The 18,285-nt window shown below is 39.5% G+C and overlaps 2 protein-coding genes across 2 annotated transcripts in view; one reads left to right on the forward strand and one right to left on the reverse strand.

Annotated features, from left to right (window-relative positions):
- Positions 1–13,397: 13,397 nt before the first annotated feature.
- Positions 13,398–16,703, forward strand: F2RL3 (F2R like thrombin or trypsin receptor 3). Its single transcript, XM_070931734.1, has 2 exons — positions 13,398–13,535; positions 15,370–16,703. Exons 1-2 carry the CDS (start codon positions 13,439–13,441, stop codon positions 16,440–16,442), a joined length of 1,170 nt encoding a protein of 389 aa, XP_070787835.1. The 5' UTR covers positions 13,398–13,438; the 3' UTR covers positions 16,443–16,703.
- A 286-nt stretch (positions 16,704–16,989) lies between these two features.
- Positions 16,990–18,285, reverse strand: part of CPAMD8 (C3 and PZP like alpha-2-macroglobulin domain containing 8) — a 67,103-nt gene continuing 65,807 nt past the window's right edge. Inside the window, exon 43 of the mRNA XM_070931735.1 lies at positions 16,990–18,179. The gene's annotated coding sequence lies outside the window, so the exon portion shown is untranslated. The remainder of the gene's footprint in view (positions 18,180–18,285) is intronic.

The following is an 18,285-nucleotide window of genomic DNA, read 5'->3' on the forward strand; positions in this document are numbered from 1 at the left end:
GCAGCTCTTCAGAGCATTTGAAAAGCTAGAAAGAAATGTTTGTGGCTGGGATATAACCTGTTTGAATATTCAGCAGCTATTTGTGAAACAGAAGATGATTCTTTACAGACGAGACATAACAAATCTGGGACTTAGATATAAGGTTCTCAATGAGGTTCCAGGTAGTCCTCTACTTATGACCATAATTGAGCCTGGAGCTACGGTTGTAAGTCATGACAATGTGATTTTTATGGCCTTTTTTTGCAGCCTATTGTAAAGCGAGCGCCATGGTTGTTAAGCAAACCTTATTGTTCATTGTGCAATTTTTTTGCCGGAAAACAGAAGTAAATACTGCTTTCCCAGCAAAAATGTCATAAATCACAGTCACGTGACTGTGGAACATTGCAAATGACCATTTGCAGGCCAGTTGTTGAGTGCCCAAACTGTGGTCACATGACTGGGGGGGGGGCGCAGCCATCAGACCCATCTGAGTCATGTCCCTTTTTCAAAATTTGTCGTAACTTTGAACAATCACTAAGCAACAGTTTGTAAGTCAAGGATTACCTGTACTTAATTCCTTGGTTCAGGGAACACTGAGTTGTGGTGCTCAATTATTAGTCTGAATCAGTTTCCTTATTTATTTCTGAGATTGTGGCCTTAAGTGTCCCAAGAAGTGTAATTCCTACTTACAAAAAAATCAAATTCAGGGGAATTCTTTCACATCCATAATTGCTTAAGTGGGGGAGAGATGGGGGAGAGAAAACTGCATATAAAGCCTGACAAAATGGATGTGGTGTTGGTAGATGGGAAACAGGACAGGAAGATGGAGGGTCAGTCCATTGTGGACAGAATGTCTGGGAATACTTCATGATTCTTACTTGTCATTGGGGGGGGGGCGCAACACGGTGGCTCAGTTATTAAGATGCTGGGTTTGTTAGCTGGAAAACCGACAGTCCAGGTTTGAGACCTGAGCAACATGCGACAGGGTGAGTTCCCATCCTCACCCCAGCTCCTGCCAACCTAGGAATTCGAAAGCATGCAAATGCGAGTAGATAAATAGGTACCACTTCGATGAGAAGGTAACAGCGCTGGCTCAGTGGCCTTGAAACAGAGATGAGCAACCGCCACCTAAAGTTGGCAATGATTAGCGGAGTAAAATCTGCAGGGATTCCTTTATTTATCATCAGATCTGCAAGTATTGACAATGGCAATAAGTATCTTTGCACAATTGCATTTAGAGTGCCAACTGTTTCCATTCCTGGGCTAATCAAGTTTGGTAATTCATTATACATGCCTTAATAACCTTTTAAATTATGCCCATGTGTTTTGAGTGGAGTTACTCTTGGAAAATTCCTGGAAATACCTGAACTAAACAGACCTAATCTGAGTTTTAAAGGCCTGTTTCTCCTGTTCCAAATCAGTATAGTTTTAAGTCTCTGTAGAGGAGACTCATTTGAAGAGAACAATCTATTATCCCTTGAGACATTATTCGTTCTTCGCAAGCTATGAAATGTGTTCTCTTGAAAGTTGTGTTTACAAAACCGGCTGATTGTTCTCTCTCATCAGGATTTGATTTAAACATTTATTTTACCATTAACTTTAATTTCTATTTTTTTAATTTTTTTATATTCCGTTTTTGCTTTTATTTTATATTAGCTAGCTTAAGCTCTTACTAGAGTTAAGAGGTATAAATCAAGTAACCAAGGATTCTTTTAGAGGTGAAATAGTGTGTTTTCTAAAAGAAATCTGAGCAACTTTAATAAATTAGTTTAATTTATTTAATAAATTAATAAACACCCCAATCAGTTTTTATATTTGGCCACCAATGTAATTTTAAATAAATTTTAAATAAAATTACATTGGTGGCCAAATATAAAAACTGATTGGGGTGTTTATTGTCTGTTTTTCTGGCCAAGTGAGCAGATTTCTAAGAAAGTATTAAATTGTAATCATGCCCTATTTTTCGTTTGCTGAGACCTCGTGTATCCTGAGCAACTCACAGAGGCAAAGTTGTTTCTAAATTTTAGCATTTTGCTCTACAATATATAACTTTCTTATATATTTATGTACGTAATTAAGACAGATTTGCAATTATGATTCTGGGATTGACAAAAAAAAAACACAGTACCAATGGGACTCAGGAAGTGGCCTTTCTCTATCACAGTGACTGCCTTCTGCAACAGCTTCCTCACTTCCTTCAAGTGTTCCTTAAAGTCTGGCTTTTTCCAAGATCTTGGGCTATGGGGTGGATGGCAGGCCTCTTATGGGAATATGTGTGTTTCATTGCTCGGCCCAAATGTCATTGTTCTGTCTTTTTTATATTCTTTCCATAGATTCTAGGGTTTTGCCATCTAGAGTCACCACAGAGTCTGGTAGCCTTATAAATGAAATACCGTATTTTTCAGACTATAAGACACACAAGATTTCGAAAAGGAAAACAAGAAAAAAAAATAGTTTTTGGTCTCCATGCGTCTGGTTTTTGCCCTCCCCAGCCCCCAGGTTTTTCACAAAAATGAGATGCACAGAGGGTTTGGGAGGCCTGCAGAGTGCTGGGGAGGGCAAAAACGCAATGTGGGGAGGGGGGTTTGTGAGGCCAAAAATGGACCTGTTTTTCGCTAAAACGGGCCTGTGTTTCACAAAAATGGAATGGGCAGAGAGTTTGGGAGGCCTGCAGAGTGCTCCTGGGGGCCCGTTTTTGGCCTCCCAACCCCCCTGCCTCGCGTTTTTGCCCTCCCCAGCCCCCAGGAGCACTCTGCAGACCTCCCAAATTCTCTGCACATTCCATTTTTTTTTTAAATTTGATTTATATGCCGCCCTTCTCTGAAGACTCAGGGCGGCTTACAATGTGCTAAGCAATAGCCTTCATCCTTTTGTATATTTATACAAAGTCAGCTTATTGCCCCACAACTGGGTCCTCAATTTACCTACCTTAGAAAGGATGGAAGGCTGAGTCAACCTTGAGCCTGGCAAGATTCGAACCTGCAGTAATTTCAGGCAGCTGGTCTTAATAACAGGGTGCTTTAGACCACTGTACTACCAAGGCTCCTGTTTTTGCGAAAAACAGGCCTGTTTTCGTGAAAACAGGATGCATGGGGCGAGGTTTCAAGAGGCCAAAAATGGCTGTATTCGGTGTATAAGACACACCAACATTTCCACCCTCTTTTAGGGGGGAAAAAGTGTGTCTTATACTCCGAAAAGTATGGTAAGTAAAACTAATCACATTTCTTGATTGCGGCCACGTTTAAATTACATTTTGGACACATGTCACTAGATGAAGAGCCAACTTCCTTGAGAGGTCTATAATGCTGGAAAAATCGGAAGGAAAGAGAAAAAGATGGATGGGCCCAGTTACACCAGCATTACACCATTGGAAGGCTTGCATGGTTCGTTTCAGGATAGATTATGCTAGAGAAAAATATGTGTGGTTGCTAAAGGTCGACAACACAATCAATCAAGTCACATATTTAAAAATCAATCCTGATCTCATTTGCTTTAACTTCTCTTCGTGTCTCACTTTCACATAAGAAATATTCATCTCCTTTTGATTCATTGTATCAGCAGTCAACTAAAGGTATTTCAAAATATTTAGTTATGGGGAAAGGATACGAAAAGGATTTTCCTGACTTATTTCATTCCACAATGGAACTTAAATTCAAGATGATAGGTGAGAATAATTTTATGAGGGGACAAGTTGCAAGGTTTGCTGCTGCAACCAAGAAATTGAATGCTTAGTTTTGCAGTTGATTTGTAAAGATGTTATGTAGGTCAATAGTTTTATGGTTTGAAAATTAGTTTTTTTAATATAGCTAAATGAGGTTTCAATTAATATTACAAATGCTTTATAATGTAATATTTTAGTATGAAGAAAACTGTAGAAAACGATATTTGAAGCTGTGAAGTCCTTGGTGCTCTCTGAACTTGATTATTTGTAGACATTTTGTTATTCAACTCGGTAACATCATCAGTGCTGGTGAGTATGGGGTTTACTCCTTCTTTAAGCTGCTGCAGCATATTTGAATATTTGTATTCAGACAAAAATATTTGTCTTCAGACGAGTACAAATGCATGGCAGGAACTCAGAAACACAAGAAAAAGAAAATAGGAAATAACCACGCAGCATCCCATAACGTACAAAACAGCTAAAGCCCTCCAAAACATCTTCTAATAAAATAGAAATCTAAAGAATTTTATCAAAAAATATCTGACCTTTCATAGCACAACCAACACAAGCTATGAAAAGAATAGCATTACCACACACCAAAAATATATCAGAAACAACCAACAGATTATTACAACCACACAGCAGCCCATAACATACAAAACAGCTAAAGCCCTCCAAAACATCTTAAATAAACCAAAAGACCCAGTATACCAAGAAGAAAAAAATGAGTCTACAACACATACAGAAGACTAGCAGAGCGCATCCATGAACAGCAACTAGCAGTCAAGAAGGCACAATGAAAATGCCACCTCACAACACTTGGACAGATTCAACCATAGTTTCAACTGTGAAACAGCATCCTAGACCAAGTTAAATCGAAAAACTCATTAAAAAATTCCTGGAAACTTGGCATTTGGGCAAATCAGCCATCAATAGACACACAGAGATAAACCACTTTTACCCACCATTCAAAATACACCATTAAAAAGCTAAGAACAAAATAATAAGACAACTCCCAGATAAGCAGGGATTCACACCAGGCAAACAATATCCTAATCAAGGAACTACCAAGAGAAAACACCAACCTCCCAACACTGACAGGCTAACTGACTTCAGAGACCACCAAGGACTCCACAGTTCAATCTTGAGCTACATATATTTTCTTTTATTGGAATAGTCAAAGCAGAAGAACTGAAGGAACAAAGGTTTAAAAAGGTGTAGCATAACAAGAAATGTAGATGTGAAAATGTACTGAAGATAGACATACCAGTAGTGGGTTTGACAGAGAATAATTGCAAGCTATTTATAAATGGGAAAGAAAACAAGTGGGCATATGCATAATTTTGTATTTATTTATTTTGTCATGTTTATGTAGTGTATATTGGAGGGGGTGACCCTTTAAGAGCTGTATGCAACAAAATTTCATTTGAATGTATGCCGATTAGTGTATATTCAAAGTGACAATAAAGTTATTCTAAGTCTAAGTCTAAGTGTGTGAATTTTTGTGTATCTTGGTAGGGTGTTTACAAAAGATGAGGAAATGGGTGGGGATAGTTTCATATATACAAAATCTGGTGGAAAAGTGGTGGTTAATGTGCTGAAAGGAATAAATATTGAAAGAAGCAAAACCGGTTATGTATCGCTCCTCATCTCAATGCAAGTCGAAGTTGGATATATCAGGAGAAACATTAAATTCCATAAAAAAATAACAAAGAAAAAGTGAAGAGGCTAAAGAGAAGATTGAGAAAATTGTGGCCTGGATACTGTTGATCAGCTCCTCAGGAGTTAAGAAATTTAAAGAGCAAAAGACAATGAATGAAGCAGTGCTATCAATGCGATGAAAAAACGATGGTTGGCAAGGAGAAAAAGAAAAGGAGAAAAATGCTGAATAGTGTTGATGTATGCTAGTTTCATATCCTTTTATTTTTCTCTCTCTCTCAGACCTTTAATTTCATTGGCATGGCATTTAGTACTACTCTCATACTACTTAACTCTGCTTAAAGGGAGTACCACAATTGGTATGTATCTATATAGTTATCTGTAGCTTCTAGGGACTAGGATGCCGCAAAACCAATGTCATTGACTATCAAAATTAAATTGCAAAAATCTCAGGAGTCAAATCTTAAGATCTCAGTGAAGTCTCATAAGATGTTGGCCGTTTTTAATGCAGCTGTACCCTTGTTATTTCTCTTTCTTTGGGGGAATCTATCACATCTGCAATGGTGCCTGCCCAATGGCAATATGCTAGACCTCGGCAGCTGCCAAAAAGGCTAATGTGATCCTAGGTTGCATCAACAAAGGGATAGTTTTAAGATCACATGTAGTGGTCATGCTGCACCGGTAAGGCCATATTTGGAATACTGCATCCAATTCTGGTCACTGCAATATAAAAAAAAGATATTGGCACCCTAGAAGAGTGCAGAGAACAACAAAGATGATAAGAGGCCTGGAAGGCAAATCATGATTGAGGGAAGTATCGTGTTTCCCTGAAAATAAGACACTGTCTTATATTTTTTGAACCCCGAAATAAGTGCTTGGCTTTATTTTCCGGGAGGTCTTATTATTTTGGGGCGCGTGAAGCAAAATGGGGCTCCTCTTGCCATCTTACCTGATTTCCAGCTCTGCGTTTAAATATTTTCAGGGAGGGCTTATTTTCAGGGGGAGGCTTATTTTAGCACATGCGCTCACAAGCCCGATTGGGCTTATTATCAGGGGATGTCTTATTTTAGGGGAAACAGGGTAGCTATGTCTAGTCTAATGAAGAGAAGAACTAGGGATTATATATTAGAAGTCTTCCAGTACTTTAGGGCAGGGGTGTCAAACCGGTGGCCCACAGGCCGGATGCGTCACACGTAGGCCACACCCACCCCAGCTCCATGAAGGCAAAACACATCGCAATATGTCATGTGACATCAATGTGACACAGCGAGTTTGACACCCGTGCTTTAGGGGCTGTTACACAGAGGGAGTCAACTTATTCTCCAAAGCACATGAGGGCAGATGCTTTGAAGAATAACTTGATTCCCTCTTTGTGAAGCTCTGAGGGCAGGACAAGAAGTAATGGGTGGAAGATAATTAAAGAGAGATCCAACTTAGAACTAATGAGAAATTTCGGCTTGCCTCCAGAAATTGTGCGGGCTCCAACACTGGAGGTTTTCAAGAAGACACTGGACAGCCATCTGGAATGCTATGGAGTCTCCTGCTTTAACGGGGAGTTGGATTAGAAGACCTTGAAGATCCCTTCTAACTCTGTTATTCTATGTTCTAATTCCACAAGCAGAAACTTCCATGCTCTCATCATGCTTCTCTTCTCCCCCTCGGCCATGTTTTTGTAGCTGTGCTATTTGCAGATGGATGGAGCTGAGGCAGGCCCTATCTGCACAAGGATATCCTGTGTTTCCCTCTTCCTTCTCCTTCGCCCCCACCATGACGTTATTTCCTGACAGTTATCAGGAGAAGCAGAGGAAATTTCAGTGGCCATCAGAATGTTTGTATATGTTGCAATATTTTCAGGATCAGACTCAATAAAGATAATAGAAGTTAGAGATTTAAATATATCTCTTTTTATTCATAATAGGCATTCTATATTCGCTGAATATTCAAGATAGAAGCAAGGAAAATGGGGAGGATGGCTCCTTTTATATACAAGGGGTGGAGCCAGGAATGGGAGTGGTAAATTATGAATACATTAAAGTCCAAAGAATAAGTTAACCCCTGATGTTCCATATATACATTATTTACACATTAGAGAATAAGGCATTTACATCTGACAAATCCCCCTCTAAATGCCGGTTCGTTATACAACACCAGTTACATTCAGATTCAGGACAATATAATACATATAATTTAGAAGTTAAATATTTGTGTTGTTTAGAAGGTAAGGGTTTTGTTAATATGTCAGCTAATTGTTCAGAAGTATCACAATGTATTGCTTTGATGAATCCGTCTTGAGATAGTTGTCTCACGTGCTTAAATTTTATATCAATATGCCTGGACCTTTGTCCAATTGCATCGGATCTAGATATTTCAATGGCCGCTTTATTGTCTTCATGCATAATAAATGGTAAAGTAGGTTTCTTCCAAACATCTGTGATCAAATCATTGAACCATACAAGGTTATTTGCAGCTTTAGACAAGCAAACATATTCCGCTTCTGTGGTAGAAGTGGCTACCAGTTCTTGTTTACCAGTATACCAGTAAACTGGACAATCGTTCAATAGAAAAACATAACCAGAGGTACTCTTTCTGCATGATGTATCACCAGCCCAATCTGCATCAGCATAACAAGTAATTTTTGGTTCTTTGTCATTATTGGGTTCCAATATTAAACAAAAATCTAATGTACTTTTTAGATATCTTAAAATTCTTTTGACAGCTTCCCAATGATACAAGGTTGGTTTGCTAACATATCTTGACAATAAATTGAGAGGTAATGCAATATCTGGCCTAGTCCAATTAGATATATAAAGGAGTGAACCTATAACTGATCTGTAAAATGTGTTGTCTTTAAACTCAGGGGAAGATTCATCATTGTTTCTAAGAAAATCAGTTTGCATAGGTGTGTCACATGTTTTGGCATTATTTAAGTTACATTTGTTTAGGAGTTCAATGATTTTATCTTTCTGAGTAAGTTTGAATCCCCTTTTTGTTTTGTTAATTTGTACACCAAGGTATTTATTCACTCTACCTAGTGATTTCAATGAGAAGTGTTCGTTTAACTTATTTACAAAGATTTCCCTGCTCTCTTTATGCTTTCCAATATATAAAATATCATCCACATAAATTAATACAAATTCAATATGATCATTACTCTTTTTTACAAAGAAACAGTTATCAGCAGTGGTGGCGTTGAAATCCATGGTCTTTAGTACTTTTACCAAACAATCGTACCATCTTTTGCCAGATTGCTTCAATCCGTACAGACTCTTATTTAATAACCAAATTTCGTTCTTATTAGTGTATTGACTGTGTGGTGCTCTTACATATATTTCCTTATCTAATTTCGCATGTAAGTATGCAGTCTGTATGTCGTATTGAAACACGTCTAGATTGAGTGCAGATGCTACTACAAGAGCTGTTTTGACACTCTCTGTTCTCACTGTGGGTGAATATGTGTCAGTATAGTCTTCTGGATATTTTTGTGCATAACCTTGTGCAACTAGTCTGGCCTTGTATAAGGTATTACCTCCTTCTAAATTCTTAATTTTATAAATCCACCTGGTACCTATAATTGTTTTATCCTTAGGTGCGATCGCAGGTGTGAATACATTTAATCCTTGTAAACTTTTCATTTCTTTTTCCATAGCTAGTTCCCATTTTTCTCTTTCTTCACGGGGAAGTTTCAATACTTCCTCATATGTATTAGGTGTTATTTGTTCTCCATCCATATGCATAATATAATCTTTGTATTTATTTGGTATTTGGTTTCTATTATTTCTAATATTTCTTTCAGGTTTGCTATGGTTGTCATGCAAATATCTGGCTTCCTTTTTTGTTAATGTGTCTGTCTTTATTTTATGCTGACTATTTGTCCAAGTTTTGGTTTTGTTCTTACTTTTGTTAATATTTTGATTTTCTGTTGTTCCTTCCTCGTAAGATATATTATCTTTGCTTTTATTAGGAAAAATTTCATTAAGGTGCAACTTAGACCAATTGGCCTGCTCATGAAACACAGCTGTTCTGGATACTATAAATTTGTTATTATTATCAATGAATCTGTACCCTTTGGTTCCAGTTTCGTATCCCATGAATCTTAGTCTCCTGGATACGTTTTCTCCCTTTCTCCTCAATTGTTTAGGTATGTGCACGTCTGCAGTAACTCCAAATATGTGCATGTGTGCTAATTTAGGTTTTCTATTGTACATCACCTCATATGGTGTCTTATTCACAATACTGGACCATGTTCTATTTTGAGTGTAATTTGAATAATGTAAGGCTTCTGACCAAAATTGTTTGCCTAAACCAGCATCCTCTAATGTGCATCTAATCATGGTTTGTAGTGTGGAGTTCTTTCTCTCTGCAATCCCATTTTGAAATGCAGAAAATGGATTGGACGTGAAATGTAGCATCCCTCTATCCTTTAACCATTGGGAGAATTCTTTAGACATGAATTCACATCCCCTATCTGTCATAATTTGTTTTATTCTGATATTATGTTGTGTTTCTATGCGTTTGTAGAATTCCTTAAATTTCTGAAAGGTTTCATCCTTGTGCTTTAATGTGTAAACAAAACCATAGCGACTGTAATCATCCACTATTGTTAGGAAGTAACGTTTTCTATAGGTAATTGATGGAGTTAATGGGCCAACTAAGTCCATATGTACCAAATCAAAAATATTGTTAGTTGATCTGTTAGATTTTTTTGGTCTGGGACTGGTTTTTAGTTTGGTGGATTTACATACTGAGCATTCTAAATAATTTTCACAATTTTTTATTTTTACACCTTCTGCGTGTTCAGTCATTTTTTGTACTACAGGAAAGCTTGCATGTCCTAACTTCCTATGTAAGATGTGAGCACACTCATCATGAATTGGTTTACCTATTTTTGGTTTCTTCTCATTGTGTGTATTTTTGTTATCATGAGTTATTTTACATTCATCATTGTCACTGTTACTGACATTTTCATCATCTGCTTCAATACAATCTTCCATATTTGAATCAATGTTATGTAACCATCTTTCTTTGGTTATCAGATAGGGTAGACCCCCTTTTATCATCACAGTGCCTACATTTGTTTTGTTCTTTTCTATTGTTGCTTTCCCCTTTGAGAAAACTATATTGATGTCAGATTCTCTGCTTAGTTTTATAGCACTTAGTATGTTGTGAGGTATTTCTGGGATTAATAATACCCCCTCTATTTTCCCTAAACCAGGCAAGGTCACATTTCCTCTGCCTAATACTTGAACCTTTTCTTGATTAGCTACCTTTATCACAAACTTATCTTCTGTAAATGAAGATAATATACTTTTGTTGTTAGTGGTGTGATTTGTTGCACCAGAATCAATAAGCCAATTATTGTTCTCATCTTGTTGTGTTTTGGTGCTGTCTTGTTTATTTAGCCCATTTAGTGACCCAGATTTTCTCTCTTTTGAATTTTCTCTACCCCCTCTACTTTCTCTGTAATTTGGTGGACTTCTATATTTGTGTCTATCTGTGGAAGATTGTCTGTAATTGTATTTGCTCCTATATTCTGGCCTATGTCTCTCCCTTGGGACTTTGGGACAGTCTCTTCTACTGTGTTCCCTGGATCCACAATTGTGGCATCTAAAGGCCTCATTATATTTATCTTGAAAGACTACTTTCCTAAAAGATTTGTGTTCTGTTTGGTTACTGGAACGATTTTTTCTTGAATTGTCTTCTGCTATCAATTTGTTAGATAGACTTTCTATTGATAAATATCCCAAATTAATGGTATCTAAGTGTGACATAAAGCTATCCCATGATGGATCAAGTGAATTGATAATAACACTTTTCATAGTTTGATCTGAAATCACTTCCCCCCTCAATTGCAGCTCAGCTCTTATTTTGTTTAGATTTATCAAATGTTCACTTATAGAAACCCCTGGTTTCACTCTAGAAGAAAAGAAATCCTTAGACATTCTTGTGGTTGTGGCTACGCTATCGCTGTGAAATAGATTAAACATGCATTGAATTATTTCTGATACAGTTAGGTTTGGTTTGATGCTATGATACATTGCAGGAGACACGCTAGATATTGTCAGAAAAAATGCTCTATGGTGTAAGCAATCTATTTTTAAAGTCCAAGGTCTTCTTGGGGGACTGGTGATAAAAAACATTAGGTTTTCTTTCATAAAGGCAACCTGAAGTTGCTGATACCACTCTTGCAAATTAATGCCATCAATTCTAAGTTTTGGAAAATCGCTAGGTAAGTCCCCAGTATTATTATCCCCACTACTTACAACGGAGGGTAGTCCATGGTCTCGTAAGTGTTGAAAGTCACAGGATGGAGTGGGTATGCTGTGCATTAGTCTGAGTGGTTTTTCTTCATCATAATGTCTTCTGTAGTTCTCTGAATGCATCTGCGCATGTGCATAGTTTGTATTTCTGTCGAAGTTGTCATAGGGAGCCTCTGTCGCTGCAGTTTCTTCGTAAGGTTCTTCCTCCGACGATTCGGTCTCCATTTCTATCTTGATCTTCTTGCCGATGGCTGATGCTTGCTTCTTTTCGCCAAAGCCGCTCCGCTTGAAGCTCTCCACCTCCGGAACCGTCTGCGGTGTGGGAAAAAAACTGCAGGGTCCTCTGGGCTCAGGTGTCGTCATCCTTTCTGTACGAGTTGAATTGGATATGTTCTGGTTTTTCTTTTTGCTTGCTTGTCTTTTTACTTTTAGGTCATTGGCTTCCGTTGATTTTTTCGCCATTTTTAAATTTGGATCAGAAGTTCTAAATAGTTGTTTCTTTATCGCTTCAACTTTCAGTTCAATAGATGTTTCTTTTGTGTCCGTGTTTGATCCTTCTGAAGAATAAAGGTTTTCTTTACTATTTTTTGTACTGTTTGATTCTTTTCGCGCCAGAGATTTTGAATGGTGTATCGTGATTGGCTCTGCTTTGCTTGTCTCAGTGGCCGGTTGAAGACAAGATGGCTGCCATTCGAAATTTTGAGCGGGATCTCTGTTCTTTCTTCTCGTTATTTTCTCTTTTATAGATGGGTTGCTCACCGTCTTTGTTTCTTTGAATTCAGCTGTCTCGATGCTATTTTCTCTCGCTGCTTCGTTTTCTTTCAAGAAGTTTTGAAGGTTCGCGATGAGATCGTAGTCATCCTTTTGTATTTTTATTATTCTCAGTATCTCTGATCTGAGATCGTTGCTTTCTATTTCTTTCTTATACATGTTTATTTTATTGAGTCAATTAACCATCCTCTGCTACCAGCTTGTTGCAATATTTTCAGGATCAGACTCAATAAAGATAATAGAAGTTAGAGATTTAAATATATCTCTTTTTATTCATAATAGGCATTCTATATTCGCTGAATATTCAAGATAGAAGCAAGGAAAATGGGGAGGATGGCTCCTTTTATATACAAGGGGTGGAGCCAGGAATGGGAGTGGTAAATTATGAATACATTAAAGTCCAAAGAATAAGTTAACCCCTGATGTTCCATATATACATTATTTACACATTAGAGAATAAGGCATTTGTATCTGACAGTATACATCAAAGACATCTTAAGTGACTTTAAGTAAACAGTGGGGAGGTTGTGGAAGGCAAAAGGTCAGGTTGGTGGGAAGCCTAATTTCAAAGATTAAGAAGCCCACTCCTTTTTCAGCAAAGACTCGGTTTTGGTTTGGACAACTCGAAGTCATACCTGGTCCTCTATATTTATTTTGAGGTTCCACAGACCTGAAGCCTTGATAAGAAAGATGGCAGCGTGAAGGTATCTACAGATGACAGAGAAGAATCTCTGGGAAAATAAATGGTTTTTCTGGGCTGCTAGCCAGGTCAGATGGTCACTTTATGCTTTTATGACTAAACGAGTTAGATGCAGTTGGTCCCTTTTGCTATGGGGCAGTCCCTTGAGGCGTACCAGACCAATCCTGGTTTGGGACTTCCCTCCTCTCTTTTAAGTTCTGTCAAGGACAGGATTATGTCACTGAGACATGTACTTCCTCCCTGACATGTCTTGCTGTAAAAAAAAAAAAAAGCTCCCCTTCCAACCACTCCCAGAAGAGGCGGGTAGGAGGAATATGATGTTTTCTGAAGTTAAGAGCCTGTCAAGGCAGGAAATGGGATGTTGCCGACTCCTCACAGCACAGTGAACCACTCTTGCTGACAACGCACAGGATGTCACTGGGCGATACTGGGACGAGGGGATCCTTCTTGCCACTGCTCTTTGTGTGCTGCTGGAAGGTGTCGGCTGCAGGAGTTGCTGATTATGATGGTAAGGAGTCAAACCTCCCCAACCCTTTTTAGTTTGCAAGTGCAGGACCAACTGGCCTGAGGATGGGATGGTGGTTGTGGGGATTTGACTCTGTTTCAGGGTTTTAAAATTTTCATTAAGGACCCTTCCAGAGTTCTGTTAAAGATAACATCTAGTTGTGCCACAGCTCTCCCTAGGATGCCTCAAGTGAAAAATAGATGGCTGGGCATTTTTTTTCCCTCCTCAAGGAATTGCATTGTTTATAGGAGGAATTTTCGAAGTCCAGAATCCCAGAATTCTGCGAGATCTCTATAGGGCTCCATGAAATGCTAAGAACAAAAGTTTTTCCTGCTCAAACAAAGCATATTTTCTATCACTAGAGCTTTTACTCCTAAGAGGAGAGCCTACGGTCTTGTAGATCTTGCAGCAGTGTAGCTACTTGCGGCTGAGAAATATCAAATGTGGCAGAGATTTCCTGCCCCTTTGACAGGCGGCAGACAGTTCTAGATTTGCAGCCACCAAAGCCTTCCAGGATCTTGACACTATTTTTTTTTAAGTATCACCCTGAGGGGGAAAAAATGGCATGCTAAGACACCGTAACTCTCTAAAATGTGAAAGCAAGCCAATATTTTGCATGCTATGTTGATATCATCACATTATTAGCTGTTCGTCCTAATTCCTTTGGAGGCTGGAGAAAAAGTAAAAAACATCCCTTAGCAAAGAAACTGTCAGAATGATTGCAGTCAAGAGCCACCAGAATTCAAAGGAAAGTTTAGAAGAGAAAAATTCTTGCTTCGGTTATCTGCAAGCTTATTTTGATGGCCTGAGCTTCTTCCCTAGCTCTGATATACAAAACACAGTTGGTTAATGAAATATACACAGCTGGTTGAACCATTTCCTGTTGCTTTCATGAATCCAATGGGGGAGATCTTGCGTAGAGAGTATCAAGACACTGTTGTTAGTTCTACAGTGTTCATATTATAAATTACTTCTGCAAATTTAATGAAGCTAAGATGGGGAGCCAAATGCTGTAGAAAAACAAAGGGTGGATAATTTCCAGTGAAAATCAGCAGGATGAAAACAAACATAAATAGGAAGTCTTCAGAACAAGGAAGAATGCAGATAAGATGGAGAAATAAGTCCTAGTTTTGTATGAAAAAAATTAAGGCCCCTTAAATTGATCAAAAACTGAGTATGAGCCAGCAATGTGACATGATTGTTTTAAAAATGCACTTGGAATAATGCCACATTTTAAAAGACTATCTAGATTATGACTGGCACCATAGCCAGAAAGGGACGGAATTCTTATGAAAAAAAAAAGTGTTTTTAAAAGCTGTATATTTTAGGTCGGAAAAACAAATTAAAGCAATATGATAACAATCTTCAAACATTTGAAGGTCTGCCAAACAAGCAGATGTCAGCTGAATAATATGAGAAATATCCTTAGTGGTATAAACAAGTGGACAGTAGCACTCTGAACATTTAATCCTTCATACTGTAGGTCAAGTAGAGTCTAGATTGGTCTCAGGGAAGCTGTACAGTGAATGCAAGAGGGAGTCTGGTGTAGTGGTTAAGGCACGAGATTAGAAACCAGGGGACTGCTAACTCAGTTACCTTCTCGTTCAGCCCTAGGAAACAGGCATGGGCAAACCAATTCTGAAACTCCTGCCAAGAAAACTGCAGTCCAGGCAGTCTCAGGAATCAAAAACCGAAACAAAGGCTCACACAGTCCCCAAAAAGAAGGGGAAGAAGGGAGGTACACCTATAAGGGACTTGCTTTTTAAAACTAAATGGCGTGGAGGCTGGAGGTGGACTGGGGACTCAGAATCACTGACTGAATTCCTTCTGTTGTTAGATTATAGTTCCAATGGAACCGATGAGAATCACACAGAGCCATGGAGTGGTCTGTGCCCTCGCACAATCCCAGGGGAGACAGTCATTGAGAACAACACTACTTTCCTGAGTATCTCGAAAGATTCCCATGGTTCACTCAACGGCACGCTCATCGTCGTTGTCCTTCCATCTTTTTACACCCTTATCTTCCTCATTGGACTCCCTGCCAATGCTCTGGCACTCTGGGTGCTCACCACAAGGGTGGAGAAACTGCCCTCCACCGTTTTCCTGATAAATTTAGCAACTGCTGATCTCTTCTTATGCCTGGTGCTTCCTCTGAAGATCTCTTACTACTTCTTGGGCAACCACTGGCCCTTTGGGGAAGCCATGTGCCGCTTTACCACTATGGCCTTCTACGGCAACATGTACTGCTCCATTATTTTGCTTGCCTGCATCAGCATGGACCGCTACCTTGCTGTAGCCCACCCGTTCTTCGCCCGTTCCTTCCGCAGCTCTGCCTTTGCCATGGGCACCTGTGCTGTAGCTTGGGTGGTAGCTGTCCTCTTTACCCTGCCTCTGATTCTCTTCCGCCAGTCCTTCCCACTCTATGGAACGAAGCAGACTCTATGCCACGACGTCCTGCCATGGCAATGGGAAGAGCAGCATTACTACTATTACTTCATCACCCTCATTGCCTGTGGCTTCCTGACTCCTCTCCTCATCATGGTGTTCAGCTGCGGGGTTACACTCTGGGTCTTGTTGGGCAGCGGTGAAAAGTATGCTTTGGCTGCCAAGCTGACAGCCCTCATGCTTATCTCAGTCATGGCCTTTTATAGCCCAAGCCATATCCTGTTACTCCTCGACTACTCCCGCTCCTGCCTCAGGAAGGATGGGACGTTCTACGGGGCCTACATGGCCAGCCTGGCCTTGAGCACCTGCAATAGCTGCATCGACCCCTTCATTTACTATTATGTCTCGGAAGAATTCAGGTTAAATGTGAAGAGGAGACTCTTTGGTCACCGGAAGGATTCTGCTATGTCCATGAAGACCTCAAAAGAAACGCTGCCCTCAAAAAACTTCCATCACTCCCAGTGACCTGGGTGAAGGAGAGACTGTCTTCATGGTACTGGGAAGGAAATAAAGCAAAAAAGGGGCTGGCTGGGGCTTTTCATGGTCTTTCTTACCATTTTTTTTTTTTTTTTTTTTGAGGAAGCAGCTAATGGTCAATTTGTTCTTGGAGTTCTTAAAACAATATAGCTGGATAAAACCTTCCCAATCTCAGTTCCATTCCAATTTCCAAGAAGCCTAATTATGTTCCTCATTAATTCTGAAGTCTTGTATAGCAGATAGTTCTTCCCTTTATTTCGTGGCTTAACTGTATGGATTTGGGAAAGTCCAAGTACGTCTCTAATAAATGGATTCAAAGAAAACTTCCAAAAATAAGTTTGTTGCTGATTGAGTCTTCATTAATCTCATCCTTTCTGTTCCTGGATCTCCCTCAGACCTCCACTCACAAATTATTACCTCAGGAAGAAACCAAAAGGAGTCACAACTGTTTTAAAAATCGATTTTTAATAAAATATTTTATCAATATCTAAATCAAACTTCTTCTCCCATCCCACCCAACCCAACCCCTGGATGTTCCAATTCACTAAAGAATTGTGCTGAACCATAAAAGCAAACTGTACCCCTGCAATGCCTAAGCAAGTGGGGAACAGGCTGTTCTACTGAGCACTTGGAATGAACAAACAGGTATCTGCCTAGATGTACAGTGGGCAAGAACAGGTAAGCCCAATGAGCAGAGATAGAAATATGTCAAGCTTGGGGTCACCACATCAACCTGGTTCCATTTGACAATAATTTGGGGTAAATAAAAATGTTTGTTTTACAATAAATATTGGGTACAGCCTATATTTTTGCATATGGTCCATCAAGGCTGGTATATTTGCATTGCGGAAGAACCGGGGCTGGCAGTAGTAGTTTTCGAACTTCAATTCCCTTAGAAAATATTCTCTGACCTCCTTCAAATTTATAAATAGCTTATTTTGCCATCAGTCACGGATGACGTAAAACAGGAGGGGAAGCTGTAGCTGCAGATGTTTGCAAACTACAAATCCTGGAATTCATCAGCTCTAGCCAAGTTGGCTTGGGAGTGTAGAGTTTGCAATTAGCAACATCTGGAAAGCTACGTGTTTACCATCCATGGTTGAGAGGTTTAGAGGGGGAAGAAGGTAGAAGTGGACTAGCTCCAGTGCTTTGGAAAATATGAGGTGGACACATGCTTTTCTTTCCATACAATGAAGGATAACTGGGAAGGGAAGATAAGGTGAGACTGGAAAGCCAATTCCTATCCCACCAACACCAACCTTTGAACAGAGGAAACCTGTTCTGTCCAAGCTCTTCTTCCACCCTCCAGGCTAAGCGGTGTGTGTGTGTGTGTATGTGTGTGTGACAGAGGGGTGCAGTAATATGATGCACAAAACAAATGATCTGGAGCTCTTGTGCTTTGGTTGCTATGGGGTTGCCTGGGTCATAGAGATCAACGGTGCCATCCTTTCTCCACTCACAACTAGGGCAGAGTTGGTTGGAAGACAAGAGTCAATTTGAATGATGGTCCTCTGGGGATGAGCAACTCCAAAAGAGGGTCTGGATTCCAGCTTGCCCTACGTAGCTTGTGCAACACAAGTGGGAAAGCGGCAAGGAGGCTACCGTGAGAGCCATGGGTAGGGCAAGACAGAGTTCCATCTTCCTTTGTCAGCAAGACACAGAACAATCAAACGGCCTGGATCCCTTGTGGAGTTTGGCTCTGTTAGACTGAAAGGAAGGAGCTTTCTACAGAAAAAACAGAAAACATGAAAGGAGGAAAAAGAGAAAACTGTGAGGTGGAAAGGGAGCAAAGAACTACCAGGCCTCCCACCCCCAAGGCCACATTGAACCT

Source organism: Pituophis catenifer, unplaced genomic scaffold (genome assembly GCF_029215685.1).
Source record: "Pituophis catenifer annectens isolate HBS135680 unplaced genomic scaffold, rPitCat1.0.hap2 SCAF_1, whole genome shotgun sequence".
In the NCBI taxonomy this organism is placed as follows: domain Eukaryota; kingdom Metazoa; phylum Chordata; class Lepidosauria; order Squamata; family Colubridae; genus Pituophis; species Pituophis catenifer.